The sequence below is a fragment of the Pseudopodoces humilis genome, chromosome 29 (assembly GCF_049639895.1).
Source record: "Pseudopodoces humilis isolate 2021_Gansu_Grassland_sample_001 chromosome 29, ASM4963989v1, whole genome shotgun sequence".
Taxonomy (NCBI): Eukaryota; Metazoa; Chordata; class Aves; order Passeriformes; family Paridae; genus Pseudopodoces; species Pseudopodoces humilis.
In genome coordinates this window covers 4,606,647-4,630,635 of record NC_142228.1, presented here as the reverse complement: position 1 = coordinate 4,630,635, position 23,989 = coordinate 4,606,647, and the positions used below count along the sequence as shown (strand labels likewise).

General features: G+C 59.0%; 2 protein-coding genes across 9 annotated transcripts in view; both read right to left on the bottom strand.

Moving 5' to 3' along the window:
* Positions 1–2,109: 2,109 nt before the first annotated feature.
* Positions 2,110–10,060, bottom strand: ITGA2B (integrin subunit alpha 2b). Of its 2 annotated transcripts, none has more exons than XM_088068066.1 (30): positions 9,915–10,060; positions 9,702–9,841; positions 9,525–9,622; positions 9,279–9,444; positions 9,159–9,208; positions 8,778–8,823; positions 8,471–8,596; positions 8,340–8,387; positions 8,050–8,093; positions 7,882–7,941; positions 7,685–7,737; positions 7,342–7,550; positions 7,053–7,235; positions 6,892–6,937; positions 6,710–6,814; positions 6,546–6,601; positions 6,296–6,447; positions 5,959–6,084; positions 5,161–5,231; positions 4,940–5,087; positions 4,381–4,473; positions 4,218–4,297; positions 4,017–4,097; positions 3,846–3,948; positions 3,597–3,749; positions 3,406–3,516; positions 3,138–3,251; positions 2,818–2,925; positions 2,622–2,744; positions 2,110–2,307 (listed from the first exon to the last, which is right to left on the bottom strand). In XM_088068066.1, exons 1-30 carry the CDS (start codon positions 10,058–10,060, stop codon positions 2,110–2,112), a joined length of 3,237 nt encoding a protein of 1,078 aa, XP_087924192.1. The 2 variants fall into 2 exon arrangements, with proteins under 2 accessions (XP_087924192.1, XP_014116628.2); XM_014261153.2 differs by having other exon boundaries at positions 9,279–9,426; positions 9,915–10,044.
* A 1,407-nt stretch (positions 10,061–11,467) lies between these two features.
* GPATCH8 (G-patch domain containing 8) overlaps positions 11,468–23,989 on the bottom strand; it is a 55,771-nt gene continuing 43,249 nt past the window's right edge. For 6 of the 7 annotated variants that reach the window (XM_088068007.1, XM_088068012.1, XM_088068011.1 and 3 more), the window contains 3 exons: positions 19,329–19,378; positions 17,770–17,900; positions 11,468–17,400 (listed from right to left, as the gene is read on the bottom strand). In XM_088068007.1, coding sequence (XP_087924133.1) covers positions 13,575–17,400; positions 17,770–17,900; positions 19,329–19,378 — 4,007 coding nt within the window. In that variant the 3' untranslated portion in view covers positions 11,468–13,574. The remainder of the gene's footprint in view (positions 17,401–17,769; positions 17,901–19,328; positions 19,379–23,989) is intronic. The other variant, XM_014261161.2, reaches the window with a different exon arrangement.

Sequence of the window (23,989 nt, the reverse complement as noted above, 5' to 3'; positions counted from 1 at the left end):
CTCAAGCTCTGCTCAGGACCCCCACCCAGCCCCCAGCACCCCCCAAGCCCTGTCCACGGTCCCCACCCAACTTCTTTCACCCCCTGGTTTGTGACCCCCACCCACCATCACGAACCCCTGGCGCTCCCCGGGACCCCCCCCCCCTCCCCACCGCTTTGTACCGCAAGGTCTGGGACCACCCCCACCCTCTCGTCCCCCCAAGCTCTGTCCGTGACCCCCACCCAGCCAGATGCACCCCCCGGCACTGCCCAGGCCCCCCACCCATCACCCTCTGCCCGCCGCTGGTCAGAACCGCCCAGGGAGGGGGGGACAGACGGACAGACGGGGGTGCGGCCGGACAGACAGAGCGGGAGATGGACGGAGGATGGACAAGGGGGATGGACCGGGGGAATGGAGCGGAGGCGCGGGCGCGGTGGGGAGACGGGTGGGCAAGGATGGGGGTGTAGGAGCCGGGGGGGCCGGGAGGGGATGGGGATGTCGGGATCATGGGGATCCGGGGCGGGGGGCGGCGGGGATGGGGGTGTGGGGGCCGGGGGATGCCGGGGAGTGTCGGGGCGGGGGGTCGGGAGGGGGCCGGTGCTGCTGAGGGGGTGACGGGGAGCCAAGGGATGTCGGGAGGATATCGGGGCGGGGGTCGGGCGGGGATGGGGGGGCCGGTGCTGGGATCGATCGGGGGGCGGTGCGCGGGGGGGCGATCGGGTTCAAAGGATGCCGGGGCGATGTCGATGCGGGGTTCGGGCGGGTATGGGGGAGTGGGGGCGTTGGTCGGGCTGGGGCGGCGGTGCGGGGCAGGGGGGGGAGGCCAAGGGATGCCGGGGGGGTGTGGGAGCGGGGGTCGGGCGGGGGGGGCGGCGGGGGTGTTGCCGGCGGCGCCCCCCGCCCCCCACACACAGGCCGCTCTCACCCTGCGCTCCCGGCTCCGCCCCGCCCCGCGCCCGCCGCCCCCCCGCGGCCGCCAGCAGCAGCAGCACCGGCAGCGGCGGCAGCGGCGGCAGGAGGCGGCGGGGCCGCATGGTGGCTCGGCGCCGTCCCCCCGCCATGCCCGCCCCGCCCGGCCCGCCCGCCCGCCCGCCGCGGGGACCGGGCCCCACCTGCCGGAGCCGCCGGGCACGGCCGCCCAGTGCCCACCCCCGGAGCGGCACCGCCCCGGCACCGGGACCACCCCCGGCACCGCCCCGAGACCCCCCCAGACCAACCCCCGGCACCGCCCCAGAGCTCCGGCACCGCCCCCTCCAGATCCCCGAGACTCGGGCCCCATCGCCGGTACCGCAACACCGCCGGGACCGCTCCGGGACTCGGTACCGTCACCGGCATCCCGGGACTGACCCTGGTATCGGCAGCGGCAGCTCAGGACCCACCCCCGATATCGGCACCGACCCCAGGATCCACCGCTGACACTGCCTCGAGCCCCGGCACTATCCCCGGTACCGATCCCGACCCGCTGTGCCTACCCCCGGTACCGCCCCGAGGCCAGGACCGGGACCCGGCACCGCAGGACTCACTCCGGTTCTGGCACCGACAGCTTTGCACTGCCCCCGGTACCGCACGGGCCTCCCGGGACCCATTCCCGGCTCCACTCCAAGCCCCGGGACAGGGATGTGGTACCGGCACCAGCATCCCGGGACTGACCCTGTACCGGCACCAGCATCCCGGGACACTCGCGGTACTTCCTTGAGCCTCAGTGTCGACCCCCGGTACCTCAGCGGCATTTCGGGACTGGCCTTTGGCGCTGCCCCGGTCCCCCGGTGCCATCCCTGGGACTGACCCCGGTACCGTGACCCACCCACGGCAGCAGCAGCGGCCCCGCTATGGATCCCCCAGCGCTGCACCGGGACTGACCCCGGCACCAACCCCCCCACTGCCCTGGGGCACACAAGAGGGGACATTCTCCCCAAAAGCCTCCCTGCCCCCCTGCTGTGCCCTGTCTCCCGCCAGACCCCCCCGTGCAGGTCCGGGGGGACACAACCACAGCCCCATGGACAGCACCTGAGGATAGAGAAGGGATTTATTGTCCGGGGGAAACAGAGCGGGGCTGGGGTCCCACGGGCACGGGGGGCTGGGGAATGGGAGCTGGGTGGGGGTGGGGCACAGGGGTCCCCGGGGACACCGCTAGTCCTGGGCACCCCCCGGCTCCTGGGCACCCCCCAGCTCCTGGGCACCCCCCGGCTCCTGGGCACCCCCCGGCTCCTGGGCACCTCCCGGCTCTTGGGAACCCCCCAGCTCCTGGGCACCCCCCGGTTCCTGGGCACCCCCCAGCTCCTGCGTGTCCCCCTCGGCAGGCGGCCGCGTCCTCTTGAAGAAACCGGTCTGGTAGGGGACACAGCGACAGTCGGGCCCTGGGGGACCCCGCGGCACACAGGGCCCCCCAGAGATCCCTGTGGCACCACCGCAGGGACCCCATGACATCACTCCTAAGGGACCCCCTGGCACCAGCCTCGGGACCCCACAGTGTCACCCTCCCGGGACCGCAGGGTGTTACCCATGCCGCTGTCCCCCCGTCCTGTCCCACAGCTCCCACCCCCAGCACTATGGCCCATGGCTCATGGTCCCTCTGGTGCCAGTGAGACCCCATCACCGTGGTGAATGTCACCAGTCCCCAGTGTTCCCCCGTGTCCACTCACGTTCCACAGGAGAAGGATGAGGAGGGTGAGGAGCAGGAGCCCGGCCAGGACCCCCAGCACCACCCACCACACTGGCACAGCCCCCTCGCCCCCGGGGCTGGCGCGCACCAAGCGGGTGTCAATCTGTAGAGGGACAGGTGGGTGACACCGCTGCCACCACGCTGTTCCTGTGTCCCCACACCCACGCCGGCTCTACCTCAGCCTTGCCGGTGGGCAGGACCCGGGGCTGGACGCGGTAGGGCATGGCCGAGGTGTTGAACCACGCTTGGGACTGGATGACGAACTGCGTCAGGAGGTGCTCCCGCTAGGGACAGATGAGGGGACACGCAGGGGACACGTAGGGTACACATGGGAACCTGGCATCAGGGGTGCTGGCAGATAACAGAGCACCCGTGACCCCACCCAGGGCATCCCCAGGGTGTTCTCTGGGGAGCACCGTGCAGGAGGGGACATTGCAGGGATGCCCCGGGGCTACAATGCCACCCCTTCCCCTCTGTCCCCAGGAGGTGACAGTACCTGCTGCAGGGTGTCCATCCAGAGCAGGGCGTGGACACTGACCAGTGCCCGCTGGTCCTTGCCCAGGCTGGGCACGTGGCAGGTGATGTCCACGCACGTGGCATTGTCACAGTCCTGAGGGACACGGTGGGTGTCGGGGGGTCCCCACCCCAGGGGACACTGCCAGCCCTTTGCCCACCACGGGCTGCAGGTCCCCAAGGTCATCTGGAGGATGCGGCGCCACCCTGGCACCCGCAGCCATCTCAGCCTGCCCAGGCCACCCGCTCACCACACGGACGAGCTGCCCCAGCCCGGCTCCCGGGGGCGGCTCCGCGTCCCGGCGCTCCCGCTGCTGGCTGCCGTTCCCGGGCGCTGCGGCCGTCGGAGCGGAGATCTCCAGCTGAAAGGGACGGGGGGGGGATGTGCAGCTCCCTGGGTGTCCCAGCGCCCGCCGCTGGACAGCGGTGCCGCAGCCCCTACCTGGGCGGGATTGAGGGCGGGGTGGTGGGAGCAGTTCATGCCCCCCTCGGTGCCCAGCTCCAGCAGGTAGAGCACGACGTGGTCTCCCAGCAGGTGGGGGACGGCGAGGCTCAGAGTGACCCCGCTGACGGTGCCGGGACCTTTGTTGTGGAGCTGCGGGAGGAGCGGGGGGTGATGGCCAGCACAGGGATTGACGCGGGGAGGGGACAGAGGGGACATCCCCGGGCACCCGCGGGTGCTGTGTTCTACCTCATAGACATGCTCCACCTTGATGCCGTGGTCCTGGAGCCGCTGGCTGCCCTCCAGCCGGTGCCAGCTCGTGGGCAGCACCATCACGGCAGGCAGGGAGTTGCTGGTGGGAGAGGAGGGTCAGTGTCCCCCTTTGTCCCCCCATTATCCCCAGGTCCCCCAGGCCCTCACCCTCGCAGCTCCATCTCTGCCTCTGCCTCCACGGGCACTGTCACCGTCACTGACGCGTTGCTGGGGCTGGGGCTGTTCTTGCTGTGGGGACACAGCAAGATGAGGGATGGACACTGAGTATGGGGACACGCTGAGGACACCGAGACCGGGGTGCCAGTGTCCCAGCAGTGGGTGAGGGGCAGGGGGACAGCAGGGTGTCACCTCCGCAGCTGGAGGTGGAAGGTGATGGCATCTCCCATGTCCTCCAGCCCGGACACGCTCAGCTCCATGTCCACGGTGATCTGGGGAACAGCAGAGGAGAGGGGCAGCTGGGTGACCAGCCCCAGCGGGTGACAGGCACAGCAGGGTCCCCCCATCCCCTTACCCGGGCCCCTGCTTTCATGGGGTTGCCCAACTCGCAGAGCACCACGTGGGTCCCGTTCTCTTTCTTGGGGTTGCAGCTCAGTTTCTCCTGCCCCTGTGGGATGGGGACACATCATGGACCCCGTCATGAACCAACCACGCTGGGGACCTGCATGAGCTGAGGAAAGGGCTTGAACCTCACACCCAGGGCACCCCTGGACACCCATCACCAATGGGGACCCTGTGGAGAGCGATGGCCACCAAGGGCAGGACATGAACCCCCCCAATCCAGGATCTCTGGGCACCCATCCCCACCAGGCAGTCCCACCGAGGATGATGAGGATGAAGGACACAGTGTGAGCCCCCCGATTTGGGTCACCCCCTGTGCTGGGCATCCCCTGACTCCCATCACCACTGGGCACCCCCATGGGGGGTGACATCCACCAAGGACAGTTTGAGCCCCCCACCCTGGGCACCCCCAAGGAGGGTGACAGTAATGGCAGGATATAAGCCCCCCCAGCCCAGACACCACCAAGAACAGAATATGAACCCCCCCAGGGTCACCCCCACTCGACACGGACCGGGATGCTGCTGCGGGCAGCCTGATAGTGGGTGCCGGGGGGCAGCTGCACCCTCAGCTCCGCCTCGAAGGCACCTTCACCCGCGTTGGTGGCGTTGGCGCGCAGGGACAGCGTGGACTCGGCCCCGATCAGCAGGCGTTGGCTGGGGCTGGGGGACATGGGGACAGAGCTCAGCACCCCGGGGGGACACCGAGCACTCCCTCAGTCCCCCCGGTGCTCACGTGTCGGCAGCCAAGTGGAGGTCGGGGACACACAGGTTGTCATCGCCACAGTCCTCCAGGATGATGTGGGTCTGGGAGGGGACAGGGAGGGAACAGGGGGAGCCACCCATCCAGGATGAGGTGTGGGAGGGGGACTTCATTGGGGACAGCAGAGGGCACGGGGGTGGCATCCTGGGGAGGGATTGAGCTGGTGGAGGGGCCAGAGGGGACATCCCAGAGGGAAGGTTTGGGACAGTGCAGAGAGGGGACATTCCAGGGAGAGACCGGGAATGGAGGGGAGGGAGGTGACAACTCCGAGAGGGAAGAATGGGGACAGCAGAACCCGGGGACGGCTGCTCAAGGACCCTGAGACACATCAAGGAGGGAGCAGGGACAGCAGGGGGACATCCAGGGGAGGGACTGGGGATGGCAGAAGGAACAGAGGGGACATTCTCGGGGTTGGGAATGGGGACAGTGCTGGGCACAGAGGGGACATCCTGGTGAGGGACTGGGGACCACAGGGTGGGCACAGATGGCAGAACAGGACGGACACACCAGGGAGTGGCAGGGACAGTGTGGGGGCACATTCCAGGGGGAATGAGGGACAGTGGAGGGGGTAGGAGCCACATCCCAGTGGAAACCAGGGACAGCTGTGGGGGACAGGGGTAATGTCCCAGGGATTGTTGGGGACACTGGCACAGGCTGGGGACCCCAGAGCTGAGCACACTCAAGCTGGGGGTACCCACGTGTGCCCTGGCCCAACTGTGGGGATGAGCCAACCTCACGGTGATGTCCCCCCCACAGCCATGTCCCCCCTACCTGTGCCTGCACCAGGGTGTCCCCATAGAGCACCAACTCCTGGACCTGTCCTTCCGGCGTCAGGGCCACGCTCAGGGCCACGCTCAGGGCCACTGGGCTCAGCTTGTCCTTGAACTCGGCCTTGTCCTGGGGACACCCATGGGCAGAGCACTCTGGAGGGCGCCCCGTGCCCACCCCACCCCTGTCCCCACCCCTGTCCCCACCCTCCTGGGACGGGGTGACACCGTTATTCCCAATCCCTGGTCCCATCCTGGCTGGAGATGCCACATCCCAATTCCTATCCCCCACCCTCCATGGGTTGTCCCCGCCCTGTGTCGCGCTGTCCCCGTGCCCGTACCCGCAGGTAGGCGGTGAGGTTCCTGCACACAGGGGGTGTCCCCGCTGCCACCATCAGCTTCTCCTGCCAGGACGGTTGGTGTCCCTGCAGCAGCAGGACCCTCCGCGACTGCCGGGGCTTCAGCCGGTCCAGCTGCAGCTCAGCATCCAGGTCTGGTGAGGAACAGGAGGGTGGCACTGGTGACACCTGCAGTGACACCTCAGCGGTGCCCGTGTGACAGTGGTGCCCCCCGGGTGACACTGGCACTCACAGATGCTGTCAGGGATGTGCTGGCCCGTCACACTGACACAAAACACCACATGGAAACTGCGGGGGGACAACACCAACAGGTGCTCAGGAACCTGTCCTGTGCCCACGGTGGTGTCCCCACGGTCGTGGTCCCATGACAGTGTCCCCAGGGCAGTGTCCCCTCACCAGCTGACTTGGAGCCCGGAGCTGGGCAGGTCACAGTTCAGGTTCTCAGGATTCAGCCCATCGGGGACACTCAGCTGGGTCTGGGCCACCACCACGGGTAATCCACTGAGGCACGGGGACATTGCTGAGGTGCCAGGGGACCCAACAGGGACCCCCGGGCCACCGCAGGGACGGGCACTCACCGGTACACGGCCACCTTGTCCGCCCCGTAAGCCCCCACGAGCAGATCTGCAGGGACAAGCAGAGGGTCGGTGCCGGGCTGGTGACACCGGGCTGGTGACACCGGGCTGGTGACACCGGAGTGGCAGGACGGTGGCAGGGCGGTGTCGTGTCAGGGCTGTACCCGCGTAGCCGTTGCCGTCCAGGTCGGTGGCACCACGCAGCGCGAAGCCGAAGGCGGCGGGGCCGGGGAAGGGGCTGTCGAGGCGCTGGGTGGGCACCGGGGCCAGCCCCTCACTCTGCCCGAGAAAGATGAAGACCTGCCCACTGCCACTGTCACCCCCCTGCGGGGCGCCCACGGCCACGTCTGGGGACAAAAGGGACGTGAGTACCCACCCGTCCTCTCCTGCCTCAGTTTCCCCGAGGGGCGGCCCCGGGGGGTGGCACATCTCCTCATGCCGCCCCACTGTTACCGCCGAAGCCGTCGTTGTCCAGGTCCCCGAGGCTGGCGATGGCGGCGGCGAAGCGGCCGTAGGGATGGGTGCCCGTCAGGGTCTGGGGGGGCCCGGCGAGGGGCTGCTGTCCCCGGCCCAGGTAGAGGTAGAGACGCCCCAGCTCGCTGCGCTGCCCGTCGGAGCGCCGGGCCATGTACAGGGGTGCCCCCACCAGCAGGTCATCCCTCCTGTGCCCGGCGCGGGGTCAGGGTCAGGGCCCACAGGTTTGGGGGCGGGGGCCACCCAGAGGGGTGCCAGGCACGGGGCAGCACCCCCGGGTGTCCCCATGGAGCGGGGGGGACACCGCTGTCCCTGCTCTCACCCGTCCCCATCGACATCGGCCACTGCCACCGTGTGCCCGAAGTACGAAGCCACCTGGAAAGCGTCCGGGTACAGGGTGGCACTGGGGGTGCCAGGGGCACAGAAGGCGGGGGGCTGGGGGAGCGGGAGGTGCTGGGGTGCTATGGGATGGGGGCAGGAGTGCTGTGGAGCACCGGGGATGGCACAAGGTAGGGGTACCTGTTCGCTGGCGATGCCCCGCAGCCGGCTCAGGGTGTCCCCCGCGGAGAGGATCTCCACCTGCCCAGGGCAGCGTCAGACGCCAGGCCCAGCCCGGGGTGACACGCGGTGGTGTCCCCTGGTGTCCCCTCGGCCAGGCACTGGCGCCGGGCACTCCGGAGTACTCACCTCACCCCTCGTGTTGCTCTTGTTGGGGACCCCCACCACGTACTCTGCGGGGGATGAGAGCCCTGAGTGCCCCCTCTGGGGACATTGAGGGGGGCACGGGGATACCCCCGGCACTGGGGTGGGCACAGGGATACCCCTGGTGCTACATGGGGGCACGAGGGCACAGAGATGGACACGAGCCTGTCCTCCCACAACCTGTCCAGCCCCCTCGGGAAGGGAAGCAAGGTCACTCTGGAGCCCCGGGGTGCCCCAGGCCCATCAACCCCTGTTCCCTGCACCCTCAGCCTTACCTTTGGTTTTGGGGTTGCCATCAAACTCGCCCACAGCCACCGAGTACCCTGCAGGGACATGGCCACTGGTGACTCAGGGGTATCCAGGCAGGAGCTGGCAGTGGGGCAGGGTGCCCGTGCCCGCTGCTCACCCCGGTACCCGTCCTCGTAGTCCCAGGACACCGGTCCCGTGGGGCGCCCGGGGGTCCCCAGCCACAGCAGGGAGCTGCCGGTGAAGCGCCTGAGGATCTTGTCCAGCTCCACCGAGTACACGAGCCCTGGGGGACACCAGCACTGACGGGGCACCAGCTGCCACCCGCCCTGGGCTGCCGGTGCCACTGCGAGTGGCATTTATGGGGTACCCACCCACCGGGGGTGCCCTCCTCCGGCCGCGCCCACCCAAAGGGAGCACCCCTGGAGCACCAGCCGGGGAGGGCAACGCCGGCAGTACGGACTCACCAGAGAAGTAGTACCCGCCGGGGGCACCCAGCACCAGCGTCCCGTCCTGCGGGAGGAGCTGGCTCAGCACCACCCCGGGGCACCCCGGCATCCCCCCAAAGCATCCTCATCCAAGTATCCCCCGCCCCAGTGTTTCCCATCCTGGCATATTCCAGCCCATCATCTCCCATCCTGGCACCTCCACCCTAGAATCCCCCCACTCCTAGGACCTCGCTTCCCGGAATTCCCACTCTAGCATCCCCCACATCAGCACCCCAACATCCCCCGCCGTGACACCCAGGTACCATCCCTACCCTCGGGCATCCCTGGGGCGCCACCTCCCGATCCCCCCAAGGTGCCCGAGCCCCCCGAGTCCCCCAGGCCCCTCAAGTCCCCTCTCACCGGGGTGACAGCGGCGCTGAAGCCGATCTCGCAGTAGCGCTTGTCGTGCACTGAGGGCACAGGGCAGGGTCAGACGGACGCGGGGTTGGGGGCACCCCTCGCCCCCCGGTTCCCCCTCACCGTAGTTCCTCTGGCGGTAGGTGCTGGCCATGGTCTGGTCTCGGCAGGGCGAGTACCACACCGCGCTCCGCTGGCCCGAGCTCCACACGAAGCAGGCGCCCGTCGGGGTGCGGAACGCCTCTTGCTGCCCTTCCATGGCGTTCCAGTGCTGCAGCGGGGCACAGGCCTGGGCACGGCCGTGAGAGGGGCTGGATGCCCACCCCGCCACCACCCAAGCCTGCCCACATCCCCTCCGGATGAACCCACCACCAGATTGCCGTCCCAGCTGGTGACGGACGCTCCCAGCCACTGGTGAGACTTGTAGGTGCGGAGCTCCAAGGCGCCCTGGCTCTGGCTCTCGTCCCCTGGGGGAGCGGAGAGGGGGAATGTGCGGAGCCGGCATCACCCCCGCGCCCACCCCCCCGCCCCACGGCAACCACGCACCCGCAGTGTCGATGGGGAGGGGGCAGCATGTATTGTTGCAGGTCTTGTTGAGGGCCTCGGAGCAGAGGAAGACGGCGCCGGGCCGAGTCACGCCGGGCTGGGAGGTGTTGGCACGGGGGGCTCCCACCGCCACGCCGGGCCTGGGGGGCACAGCGGGGTCAGGGTCAGCGGGCGTGTGCCGTGCCCGACCCCGACACCCCGGTGCCTCCTTACGTTCCCTCGCTCATGTGGAAATCCAGGGCGAAACCGAAATAGCTGCCGGGGGGTCCCTCGTAGATGGTGGGGGGGTCCTGGAGAAGCCCCAGCATGGGGGGCAGGCACAGCCCCCCGAGGAGCAGCAGCACCCGCAGCAGCCCCATCGTCACCCCAAAATGTGGCCACAGTCCCCGTCCCTGAGCGTCCCTGGCTTATCTCGGGGCACGCAGCTGGGGACGGGGCCAGCAGGAATGGGGAACACAGGAAGGGCCCCCCGGCCGCACATCCGCTCCTGCGGGGAGCCAGAGGAGTACGGGGAGCCCGATGCGGCCGGAGCAGGGGACAGGAGGTGGCAGTGCCACCGGGAGACACGGCCACGGGCTGGGGGGACACGGCCACTGCAGCATGAGCCCATCGCCCGCCGGGGCCGCACCCATCCTGGCGTGGCTATTTCGGGGTGCAGGCAGTAGGAACCAGCGGAAATGTGGCGAGAAGCGGTGAGGACAGCGGGGCACGGGGCCCCTCCATCGCCCCCGATATCCCCTCCGCAGCCGGATGGAGCTGACAGCATCGAGCCCGCCCGCACTGGGCATCACCCTCCCAGTGTCCCCTTCCCCAGGGCAGGGACACCCCAAAACCCTGCCAGGGAGAGGCAGCACCGGCGCTGTGCAGGGAAATGGCTCTGCCAAGGGACCGGGGGCAGGGTGGGCACAGCACACGGCCAGGTGAGCAAGGCGTGTCCTTGTCCCTGTCCCCGTGGAGGAGCCGGTGCCCGCAGCCTGTGGCAGTCGCGGGGGCTCAGCCGTGCCCGGACAGCGGCGACAGCCCTTGAACCCACCTGCAGAATTAATTTAAACTCCATTAATTAAGGACTCTCAGGCTGCTCGAGATTCCCGGGGGGTCCTCGGTCCAGCTCAGCGCCGGTGGCCGGGAGAGGCCCCGAGCATCCCCGGGAGCCAGCCCGTGTGAAACGGGGCTTTTCTCCTCTCCATCTCTGAAGCTGCAGGTGGGAAGCAGGACAGGGGAGTCAGGGGATTTTGGGAGGCACACGGGGTCCCCGCAGAGCCAAACAGCACCTCAGCCCTTGAGAGGGGGTGTGGGGTTTGCTCCAGCACTTCAGAGCAGCTGCAGCCTCTTGGCTGCCCTGGAGCATCTGCAGCTGGAAGAGAATAGGATTTGACCCCCAAATAAAGGGTTTAGTTGAGCCCGGATCAGCTCCGTGCCCCGGGAGTGGAGGACACCGGACTCAGGCGCAGCTGCTCCTCCTCGGGAGGTCTCATCCCCAGCTGGCAGCAGCATCTGAACCCAGCTGGAGCCCACACCAGACCCCTCACAGCAATTCCAATTCTTTTTTGGCCAATTACTTAATTTCCTGTTTCTTTCAGCACTTCTGCAGCGTCCCTCATCAGCCACCTCCTGCCAGGGCCACCGCCAGGGAAGGGCAGGTGGCACCCGGACCCCAACCCTGCTGGCATGCGCTGGGGGGGACTTTTTTCCTTTAATCAAACCAGGGCTTTGGTTAGGAAAGGAGAGGTTCTGGTGTTCTACACAGCAGCTCCCCACCACCACACTTTTCCACAAATCATTGGTTTATTAGAAAGGTTTTTTTTCCCTCATTTTACAGCATATATATATATTTATATATATATCTTATGTGACAAAGTTAAATACAGTCTGTTTATGCTCATTAAGTAATGACAGGTTAATTATTTTAGCGCTATCCTGAAGTCCAAAAACAATCCCTGCCCACAGCGTGATGGGGCCGGGGCACAGACGGGCCCTAAGAAGCTCAGCTCTGACAGTAACACTGAATTGTTCGGTATTTACAGGAAATTGAGTCCCTTTTTTGTGACTGCTGTCACTCTGACCTGCTCCAAAGTCTCATTTACACAGTGAGAAAGCTCAGGGGGATTTTGATCCTTTGACTCTGCCTGGTCTCGTGCTGCACTCCTGGAGGGGACAGGAAAGAGGATGAGGATGGGGAAGAGGATGGGGAAAGGAACAGGGATGGCACCACATCCTCACACTGCTCTGAAATCTCTCCCTCCAGCGGTGGTGGCCCAAGGGCTGTGCCAGCTGCGATGCCCTGGCAGTGGGGACACAGGAGCTGTCCTGCACTGGGGTGGGGAAGCTCCCACGGGCAGCGTCACCTGAGCCAGGTGATGCTGGGAAATCCCTTATGGACTAAATTGGGGTAACCCCACGTGTGGGATGGGAACAGTCCCAAGGCTCCCCCTGCACCAGCGCGGTCTGCACACTACTGCTTCCAAAGGGGAGGAAAAGGAAAGGAAAAAGGAAAAAAAAGGGCTCTCTGGGGGCACCCTGAATTCCTGCTGCTCCCCAGGCTGCTCCAATGCCCATTCCTATGGCAGGGAGGAACACAGCATTACCTGCCAGAGTCACTGCTACCCCCACACCCCTCACCTTGCCCAAGTCTCACCTGTTGATTTTTTTTTCTTCTGCAAAATTCTAAATGAAGATTATTTTTTTTTTGTTTTTACATTTTATAGTACATAAAACCTTCAAAAATACATGAGCTTGATAAAATATACATGCTTAGCTGTTCTGCATCTAGCTGAAACTATAAATTGAACCTTTACAAGTGTCTTGGGTCACCTACAGCAAACATATTTACACAGAAGCCACCAGAACAAGTACCACTAAGAACTGGCTGTAAAAAATATTATTGCGATATACTACAAATGTAACCTTTGATAGGAGCTACAAAAAGCAGCATCTTTGTTTACAGAGTTCAGTGCAATTCTTTACATTAAAAAAAAAAAATCCTATAAATTAATAAGGAAACAATCAGTGTTACAGAGGAAAGAACACGCTTTACATCCTGGCCGCGCTCCCCCGTCCTCTGTATTGCTTCAATTCCTAACAGGATTTTCCTTCTCTCTCCCATCCCAGTGCCTCTTTCCCAACACCACAGAGGATGGAATTAAGAGTGATTTTTTCCCCCTTTCAGGAGAAGAGTGGTCAAAGCCCAGACTGGAATCCCAACCCCTGACCCAAGAACCCCTCTCCAGTCTGGGATATCCAGGCATGGTCTGGAGCAGGAGAGCGCGGATGCAGGATGGAGAAGGATGGGAGCTCTGGGTACACACACAGAGCTCCTCCTCCTCTTTACACTAAGATCTTAGTTTCACCTTTGCTGCTCACACCAAGAAAAACCCACGTGTGCAGTGACAGGGGCCAAGGAACCTCCTGCAATGCCTGAAAACTGAGGCCTCCAGCCCCTCCACAGCCAACAGCTCCCGATGTTCCATCGCCAATTACAAGCCGGATTCAATCATGCTATTTTAATTAGATGACCTCATTAAAAGGACTTTTAGAGATCCTATTAGTGTGGATGAAACCTCATTTATCATATACAAGGTGGCAGAAGGAAGATGACCAAGTGTAAGAATCCAGGGGGAAAAAAAGCCTTTCCAAGAGTCTTGCTGTTCTAAAGGTGAAATGGTTCTTCCGGAGCGGTGCTGCTGCGTGCACGGAGGAGTTGGAGCGAGACATCCCTGGGATACAGCCAAGAGCCCAGCCCTCGAGCCTCCGGCTTCTTTGGCTGCTCAAGAGTGAAAGGAAATGCTCAGACCTCACCTGCCCGCTGGATCGACTCCAACCCCTTCCCAAAACGCCAAATATTCTCCTTCCTCCAAGGTTCCTTCATTTTGTCCTTCATGTGCCGTGGCTGGGTGGATGCTGCAAGTCCTGTCCTGAGAAAATGGGGTGCAGCAGGGGGTGGAGGTGCAGGGCCGTGGCGGCGGCAGCAGCCGCAGGCCTCGGAGCCAGGAGGGTCGGGTAGAGAGCGTGAGGGACAGGGTGGAAGGTGAAGGGGCCCGGGTGGATGGCGGACGCCGGAATGATGTGGATGGGGTGGCTGGCCAGGAATGTGGCGGGGTGCCCCGGAATAATCGAGTGGGTCAGGTGGGACAAGGAAATGGGAGTCAGGTGTGGCTGGGGGATGTGGTGGACCTGAGCGAGGGGCTGCGGGTGCGGGTGGGGGTGGATGCCGATGGCGGCGGCGGCGGCGGCGGCGTGGTGCTGCAGGATGGCGTGCTGCACCGTTGTGATGGGCGTGGCCGCGCCCCCCACCGGCTGCTGGATGTGGATGGGCTGGAGTGCAGGCGCTGCCGGCGCCAGGGCTGCCGAGGCGGGGAAGGCCTTGACTTGTTTGGCCAGCAGCTGCTGCTGGATGTGCTGCTGGGCCGCCTGCTGCAGCTTGCTGTACTTTTCCATCTCCTCGGGGGTGAAGGTGATGGGCTGGCTCTCCAGTGGGGCTAGAGAGGAATCTTCTGCCCCCTCCCGATCTCCTTCCATGCTCGGTTCCCCGCTCTGAGGCACGTAGCCAGGAAAGTGCTCAACATCTGGAACTAAGGGCATCATACTCGTTTCCACTGGGACCGGCTGGTTGCTCCCATCCATAGGCTCCAGCCCATCGCCATCGCTCGGATCCGAGAGGAAGTTGTGTGGCATGACCAGATCTCCGGAGCCAAAGCACTCGGGGAGTGCCGGCGCGTCCAGGGGAAGGGATGGCATCTCCACAGAGGCTTCATCATGTTTCTGCTCATCCAGAGGTTTGTCCTGAATTACCATCACCACATCTTCCAGGAGAGACTGGCTGCCCAGCTGACCCTCCTCCATGCCTTGAGAACCATCCTCAGCATCTGACAGCTCCTGATCCTCGCCCCTCTCCAACCCAGACTCCTCGTATCTTTTGGAGTTTGGTTTTCGAATGGTTGGCAGCTTCCCAATTAAGGGCAGAACCGGTTTGTTTCCTAAGGAAGGAGGCAGCTTGGGGCCAAAGTAGCCCTGGGGAGGATCTTTGAGCTTTATGCCCACCTTGTTTGCCCCTGACAGCATCTCATCAGTGACACTGGGCTTCTTCTCAACCTTCCTGGACTGCACCTTTTCCAGGAGCAGCTTTGCAGTGACCGAGTTCCTCTCCTCAGGACTGCAGTCCCCTTCCGAGGCCCGCCCTGTGCCAGAGCCGCTGCTGTTCTGGGACAGGGAGCCAGATCCTTTCAGATCCTCTCCTTTGCCATCCTCCTTCTTCAGCAGCGACCCCTCACCTCGGCCTGTCCGGAAATAGTGAGGAGACTGGGAGCGATAGATCTTGGACCGGATGAAGTCCCTTCTGCCAGACCTTCGCTCCTCGGGGCTCTCGTGGCCCCGCGATCCCTTCCGTGACAGGGACCTCTGTGAGTGGCTGCGGGTGCTGCGGCTGCGGTCCCGGCTGTAGCTGCGGCTGCGCTTCCAGCTGCGGCCCGTCACGCTGCGGCTCCTCCTCTTGCTCCGACTGCGGCTGCAGCTGCTGCTGCGGCTCCTGCCCCGGCTCCTCGATCTCGACCTGCCTCGAGGATGGGTTCGGCTCCTGCTCCGACTCCTGGACCTGCTCCTGCTCGAGCTGTAGTCGTCTTCCGATGAGGAGTATTTGCGCCGCTTCGAGCGGTGGTTTGAGCTGTTGTAGTCGGAGTCATCCTCCGAGTCCTGGGAGCGCTTGGAGTGGCAGCGGGAGCGGTCGCTGTAGTCGCTGTAGCTGTCGTCCGAGTAGCTCCTTTGGCGGCTGTAGCGGCTGTGCTCCGAGGACGCGTCCGAGCTGCTGGAGTAGGACCTGTGTGAGGAGTGCCTGCGGCCCGAGCGGGAGCGGCTGCGGGAGTGCTCGCTGCCCGAGTCGTAGTCATCGCTGTACTGTGACGGGGACTTCTGGTGGCAGGGCTTGCTGGGGGACCCCTCGTCGCTGTCGTAGTCGCCGCTGCTCTGCCGGCTCCGGCGGCCGCTCCGGGCCTGGGACAGAGCTGGGCAGCGCCTCCTCGCACCAGGCACCTGCTGCAGCTCAGCCTTGTGTCTTTTGCTGCTGTGCTCTTGGCAGGAGTTACCCCCGTCCTCTTTCTTACCGCTGCTTCCCTCCTCAGCAGACAGAGATTTCCTCTGGGACTCCTGGGAGCACCGTTTTTTCTTCTGGAAATGGCTGCAGTCTTCAGACGGTTCAGGTTTCGGTGCCCGGTCTGACTCCGTCGAAAGGGAGGATTTACCTTTTTTGTGCCTGTGTCTTTTCCGTTTCTTGGGTTTCTCTTCCCCCAGCTCGGTTTTCCGGGCTTTCTCCTCAGCTTCCTCCTTGTGTTTGCGTTTGTGTCTGCTGGACTTTTTGTGCTTCTTTTTCTTTTTGTGTTTATGGGACCTTCCAGATTTACTCTTACCCATTATACCCTTACTGCTGTCCTCTCCCTCTCCCTTACTGACGCTTCCCACACCGGACTCCTGCTTGCTCTGGGATTTGTTTTCCATTTTTTGAGCAGAACTGTTCCCTACACTTTCAGCCTCCTTGGCTTTGCTCACCTCACCAGGTTCCGTGCTCTGAGTGTTGTCTTTACAAAGCCCCCCTGGATCCTTGGATTTCTCTGCCCCTTTCCCTTTTGCATCCTTGTTACGGGAGAGCTTGAAGTCGAAGTACAGGGGGTTGCAGCTGTAGGACACAGAGGGCTCAGCTTTGGTGAAGATGAGTAACTCTGAAGGCCACTGCAGCGTCGTGCTCTCGTCCTTACTCAGAACAGGGAAAAAAGGTCCCGTGGGGTGCTTTGGTCCCTCAGAGCCATCTCTGCAGCCCAAGGCAGGAGGAGGAGCTTCTTTAGCAGTGTCTGGCTCGGGGGGATTGCCCTCTGGAAGGTGCTTGCTCTCCTGTGTATTTTCATTCTCTGGGATATCTTTTCGTTCTGTTTTGCCCTGCTGAGCTGCACTTTCAGTAGTACTCTGCTCCTTCTGCTGCCCCGTGCTCTCAGCAGCCTTTTCTGTGTGCTTGCTGGGTTTGGGTTTGGGGGAACTCCCCTTTTTTGCTTCGTGCGCGTTTTTTTTATTCGCATTTTCTGCTTCTGTTTGCTCAGTAGCCTTCATGAAAAGCAGGAACTGAAAGTTGGGCTTTACTTTACAGTGGGCTGGGGGGACATAGTGGTAATATTCTGGTTCCACAGCTGTTGGTCCATCTTCTCGTCTCATCTTCTTCAGTTTGGATAAAGTGCTGGCCAGAGCCCCACTCTCCTTGTCGTGCTGGTCATCATCCTCTGCCTTGCCATCAGAATTATTGGTGCCTTCACCCTCCCCGGACTTCTGCAGGCTGCCAGCCTCCGAGGACCCCCTCTCATCACCTTTTGTTCCGTCTGCAGAATTGGACTCGTCCACATGGTCCTTGAAAACAGAAGCGATGGTCTCCAGCTTCACTGGGGTCTTCTTGGCGAAGGAAAAGGACACCCCAATTTTCTGCAGAGGAGCTCCCACAGAGCTCTTAATGCCAAAGCTGATGGCCTGTGCCCCCTGGGTGGGTGTCTGGCCTGGCATCACAGTGCCTTGTCCTGTGTTCAGGAATCCTCTGTCTGTGGTCATCTCCGTGGCCTGGCCTGAGCTCATCTGGACAAAGGAGCCGCTGTTGGCTGCAGAATCATCGTCGTCTCCACCTTCCTCGTCCACAGCCACCGTGGTGGTCCTGAACATGGGCCCACTTCCAGGAGCACTGGAACAGGGGAGAGAAAACACAGCTGACTGATGTCCCTGTCCCTCTGCAGGAGGATCCATCCCTCAGCAGAGACCATCTTACACAGTTCAAGTGCTCTTGCACCCAGACTCATGCATTAAAGTATCATTATACAACCACTCCAAGTTTTTAATAATATTAAATTACTGAGGAAAATGTATTGCTGGATAATGCAATTTGGGGGTGCTCTGCATGATCAGTTTAGTGAATTCACTCCTACCAAAACCACAGCATGAGCCTCCAGCACCAGTGGGAAGCTTTGCCCTCAAAGCCTGGGCAAGAATGCCAGCCCAGCCCAGGGCTGCAGCCCCCCAGGCTCCAGGGGAGCTGGGGACCACCCAGACTCACCACTCAGGCTGCCTCCTCTGCTCAGCCAACTCGTGCAGGCGCCGCAGGGCTTTCTCCTGCTTCCTCTCATCTTTCCGGGATCTCGACGAGACATTGCGAGCGAATTCCCTTTGCTTGAGATCTTTCAACCTCTGAGGCAAAAGAAAGCAGGGACAGATCAGATCAAAGCTGTTTGTGGTTTATCCAAGAGCAGCTCTTTGCTGTAGCACTGGAAATTGCAGTGTCAAGCCCCTCCCCAGGGACATTTATTGAGCCAGGATGGAGCAACAGCATCTCAGCTCAACAAACCCCACGGAGCACACTGCCATCCTCCCTGCAGCTGAAGGAAAAGACAACTGGTGGTCACTTTTGGCTATGACTTCAAATTCTGTGTATGCCCCTTTCCAATCAACACTACTGCTTTTCATTAGCATGGACAACAAAGCTGATTTTGAAGAAACAAGCAAATTCTGGAAGGAAAAGGGGAAAAGACGGATTGTTTACTTTGCTGCTCTTGCAGGGTGCAGATGTACTTGACAAACAGTGCATGACACGAGTCAAGAGCATGGGCCAAAGGACAGGAGGGATTAGCTGGTGCCACAGTCACCCAGGAATGACATCTGACAAAAGCAATGTACCATTACATTGGAGAAGGAGCCAAAAATCCCATGCAAATGATTTTGTAAGCAAATCCAGAATATAACATACACCACAACCAGTTACTTGTTTTCCTGACAGTAGTTCTGAGATGGTCAAGAAACAAAGTGCTCTAAAGGCAGGAGGGTCTCTCAGGGTTGAATACCTTGCAGGGCAGAAACATCGAGTTCCCCAGAATTCTTATCATGAGGGAGCCAACCCAATCCCAAGGCATTTCAAACATCCTAATATCACTGAGGAAGTCTAGGTAGCCAATTCTAATAGAAAATAAATATCCAAGACTTCAAAATATCTTGGAAAGTCCTTGTCTCAGAGCACTAGGAGAAGAGGCTGCTGGTTTTCCTTGGAATATATCTGTGGATAATCACAACATTTTTTTAGAGTGCTCTACAGAAGTTTAAGTAACAGAAAGCAACAAAGACAGACCTCTACCATCCTAAAGCAACTCATTGTTCTTTTTTAGTGCACAATTCAAAAGCCTTTCAAAGGGCCCAGTTCCAGAATGTATCCTGTACTCAGCTTTTGGAAAAAGTTTTATGTTTTTTAGGCATTTCATGCAGAGCCTGGGAGACTAACGGGACTCAGAGCAGGAGTCACTTTGGAACAATTCTTGTACAGGATGTACAAATCAGTGGTGAATTCTAAATACTTCTGGCTGGCTGACTCTGCCTCTTTCCTGGAGCAGAGTCAGACTGCCACACACAGAAACAGTGGATCTGGAAACCAACCCAAAGCTCAAATTAGAGGAATTAAGCTGGCCCAATGTAAAGAGAACATTGCTTTGTGAAAAAGGGGGAGATTGGACAAGACAGAGGATTCTCTTACCTAATTGTATTTACTAAATGTGGTTGACTGTTACCAAAATCAGAGGGGAGGACACACAAAAAAGATACAACTACAGACACCAGTAGAAAGAAACTCACTCTTGTGATCTGGACTCCCAAATTAGAAGGGTTTGCTTTCAATACATCAGCTGAAAACGTCACATCACAAAGAAAAAAAGAAAGTAAAAATATAACAAGAGTGGAAGAGAGAAAGAAAAAAAAAATCAAAACAAGCAAGCATTACTAGAGAGCTGTGGGGGAGTGTGCCAGCTGTTCTACGGAGCGGGAGCGGAGCCAGCGGAGCCACGGGACCGAGCCGGGGGCTGGAGCAGGGGGACACACACGGACACGCACAGACACAGCAATGATCCCACCTGGAACAGCAGAGCTACTTTCACCAGGACAAGTAAAGGGCTCAAGGGTTTTGTGGTGTATGTTAAATGTTGAAGAGTAAATTTTTTTTTCAAAGAGGAATGAAAAAAAATAAAATAGGTGGACTGAGCAATGCAATCAGGTTTTTCATGCTGACTTCAAAAGTGTGTGTGAAACGCTCTGAAAAGTTACAGCCACCAACAGCTGACAAAACTATTTAATGGGGGCTGATGCCAAGTCTCAAGATCACTCATCCAGTTGGAAAAAAGTATGACCCAGCTATTTACACCAGACATGAACTGTGACCTTCTCCTCTCAAGAGGAAGGTGCGATGGTGCACACAGAGCCCCTGTGCCTCCAGGCATGGTCCTGATCATCCCCCAGGACAGGAACAGCTCAGAGCTGTTGGGAATGATGCAGCTGCCCCCAGGCTCTCCTGCCTCCATTACTTGGCAATTTGAACTCAGACAGAATTAAATGACCATTATTAAATGCTGACCTTTGTGTGGCTCTGCTCCCCCAAACCTCCCACTCTCAACACTTAAAATTTAGAGGTGTGAAGCAAATAAACTACCCCAAAGCACTGTAACTCTGGAATATGCACCACAGCAACTCCCAGCTGCACCCAAACCTGGGCCCTTTAGGCTGACAAACCACTGGCCCTGGTGTCAAGACTGCTGAGAATTTGGTACTTCCAAAATTGGGGAATAGTTGGTCTGGTTTCCAAAGGACCAAAAGATCCCAAGGCTGAGTTTCTTTTTGTCACACAGGAGTCAGGAGGAAAAAGAGTCTTGCTGGGGAAGTACAGGATATAAAAGCTCACAAATGCACCGTGCCAGCTCCTTGGAAATGTAAATACAGAACAGAAGACAGCTCAGCTTCTTAGACCGACCTAAACCAACACACCTATCATCAGATATGACTCCAAGTGCACAAGAGACCTGGCTGGACTGCATTATCTTCCCTAAATGCATCCTGTGGGAGGGAAAGGGGGGGAAAACAGGAACCCACACTGCTCATCTGTTAGAACAACCTGCTGCAGGAATTAAAAAATACACAGAACTTTTGTTCAAAATAATCTGGAACCCTCCCCTCAATTATTGTTTCAAATATGTCACCGAATCCAGCGATTGATCCCCTCAAAGAGTGGATAACCAGTTCACAACAGCCATGCCCACCCTGCTCCCAGTCCAGACTGGGAAGGAGAAATCCAAAGCCTGAAGTACAATTTCACTGGGTGAAGGGAGCACATGAAGCACTGAAATGCTGCTCACACACTTCTAGGTCTCAGCCTTCCAAGGAAATCATTTGAACTAAACAGATATTTAAGCTCAGCTTACACTAAAGAAATGTCCATCTAATCCCGAGGAGAGTGTTCATTATTCTAATCCCCCCAAAACCTCTAAATGACTTTTGGGACCACACCATGTGTGTGGGTGTGAGGGAGGCTGGAGGGGCACGGAACTGCCCCTTCCCCAGCACCAGGGAGAAATTCCAACAAGGATTTAACACAGCCACTCAACCATCCCCAGGGAGCTTCTTCCCTCCACAAGGAGCCCTGGGAATTTGTACTTTTGGGGTGAATCCTCCCTTTTTAAGTCTTCCCATTGTGCTTAGCAAGACAATGATTTTTTTCAACAGGATTACAGCCATCAAACCTGTATTAAATCAAACATATGTTTCATGCTACTACAGGATTTCAAAATTAAGGGGAATTTTTTTCTCCATGGGCAGTGTTTTCTGAGGAAGCAGCAGTTCATCTAAGCAGCAACATCCTTTCAAACTGCAAGATCATGCAGACCATAAAGCCAAGGAATATTCTGCTGGTTTATTACTTCAGCTGTTAGAAGGGCCACACTGCAGTGACCAGTAGTGGCACAAATCACCAGCACTTACATAAAATTTCTCCAGATTCCCACATGCTGTAGGCAGTAGTTCACTACCTCCAGCCTTCCTGGGGTTTATTAATAGCTGCCACCCCCTTCAGCTTTGGAAACAAAGAATTGTATTTTAAGTTTCCAGTTTTGTTTCTAACAAAATTCCAAACTCATCTCTGCATTTCCACAGGAGTGCAAATCGAGCTCCTGAAGAGCAGGTTTGGTATTAAATCTGCAGCTAAGTCTGGACTACAGCACAAAGAGGCCACAGTGCTGCATTATCTCCCAATCCCTGCAAGGCTCAGGAGGGGCCAAACTGGCAACCACCACCAATACCTTCCAATTCTGACAAATCAGCTTAAACAGCTGCACTACAGCATCACTGAAAAGCTCCTGAGAGCCCCTCCCAGGCACAGCAGAGTGGGGAAACCCAGGGGGGTGAGCAGGAGTCAGGAACTGTTGCAACAGGAAAACCACTGGATCATAGAATGTCCTAAGTAGGAAGGAACCCAGAGGATCATCCAGTCCAATCCCTGGCCCTGCACAGACACCCCAACAATCCCACCCTGCACACCCCTGGGAGCTGTGTCCAAACGCTCCTGGAGCTCTGGCAGCCTCAGGGCCATGAAAAAACTCAGCACACCCCAGATTTTGCTGATGGTACCAGGTAAGACCTCCCCAATACCCAGCTGGGTTGCAGAGCTTTACAGACTCAGGACCTGCAATAAATGGATTTTCCCCATTTAAGGTGACAAAGCCATGCAGCATCACTGAGCTGAGGCCCACTGAGAGACATTCTCTGCCTAAAAGTGCAGAGCAGAAAGAGCCCCTATTATTCTCACAAGACAAAAAGCACTGTCACACTGTCATCAGACCTGAAGATGTGAAACTTTCATGCCAAACCTCATAGTGAGATGGGTCAGAGCAGATCCACCTCTGGGGCTCAAGGCAGGAGGCAGCTCCCATGACATCAGAGCCCCCTCCTCCCTTGCCATTGTTCTCATGTCTCTCTGCCAACCCACATTAAATAAAATAATAATGTACATTTCATTCTGTGCCAGCAGATTTCTGGCTTTCTGAACTTTTGATGTCTGCTCGATTCTTTGCCCCAAAAGCTTCTGGGAGTGAACGACACCATTAAACACAAGCTCAAAGGATGGCAACCTTGATCATTCTGTTGAAGTGAGAACACAAGGCTGGCTTATCTTTGGTCATCGACATTCTTTGCATGCTTATAAACAACGTGAAAAGAACAGAGATGAAATGGCCTGCAAATGCTGTTTTATTTCATTCTTATTTCCTCCCTGGAAGGAATCAATATTTTTCTTAGCTAGGTTAAGAAACATATAGAATGGGTTGGGTTGGAAAGGACCTTAAAGCTCACCCAGTCCCACCCCCTGCCATGGCAAGGACACCTTCCACTGTCCCAGGCTGCTCCAACCCTGCCCAACTTGGCCTTGGGTACTTCCAGGGATCCAGGGGGAGCCACAGCTTCTCTGGGCAGCTTGTGCCAGGGCCTCCCCATCCTCACTGGGGAGAATTTCCTCATAATCTCTAATCCAAACCTACTCTCTTCTCAGTTAAATCCATTCCCCTTTGTTTTATCACTCCATTCCCTTGTCCAAAATCCCTCTCCAGCTCTCTTGTAGCCCCTTTATTGTTAACTGCTGTGTTTTCTGAGGGCAAAGCATTTCTGGAGCAGAAGAACCTCCCATGTAACACCAAGTACCTCAGAGATTCCCTCCTCCATCTTCTCCATTCAAGCTGCACTTGGAGGCCCAAGGTTTTGGAAATCCCAAGTTTCCCCAAAACACAAGGTTCAGGGCTTGCATTCAGAGTATTCCTCAACCCCAGCAGTGACTGTCTTAGTAATTTTATTGTGCTGGAACAGATCCCTCCCCCCTCAGCATGAGAAGCAAGGATGCAGCTAATTAGGGCACAAAGAGAACTGCACATCTATACTTTCAGTTTTGAGTTCCACCCTCTTTCCCAAAAAACTTCTTTATGGAATACACTCACTTTGTCCTTTTACAAAGAGAATCTAGGCAGAATTAATCACCTACACCTCCAAAACACCACACACTAAGGGAAAAAAAACCAGCTACATAAAAGCCTGCATTTCAATGCTGGTTTGTATTCTCCCAGGGAACCTGGCACAGGTTCACTCAGGAACACGTTTGTTTTTCACAGGGAATGCAGAAGGGGAATGTTTTGATTCTGTTGGGTCAGTGACTCAGTAAACAGCTCAAGCCCTCAGCAGGCACACAAGCAGAATGAGATGATGGTAGGAGATTCTTCAAGTTCTTGGATTTTTTAAAACCCTCCAAAGTAAAAGCTGTCGATGCTACATAACTGACACACAAGGCACTTCCAACCATAACTCTTGCAGGCTGCTCCAGGTGCTGGGCCCTGCACATCCAGATTTATTTGACAGGAAGGAACACACAGAATGGGCACAACCCAGATATGGGGCTTGCACTCATCTTCATGCAAATCCAACACGAGGTCTTT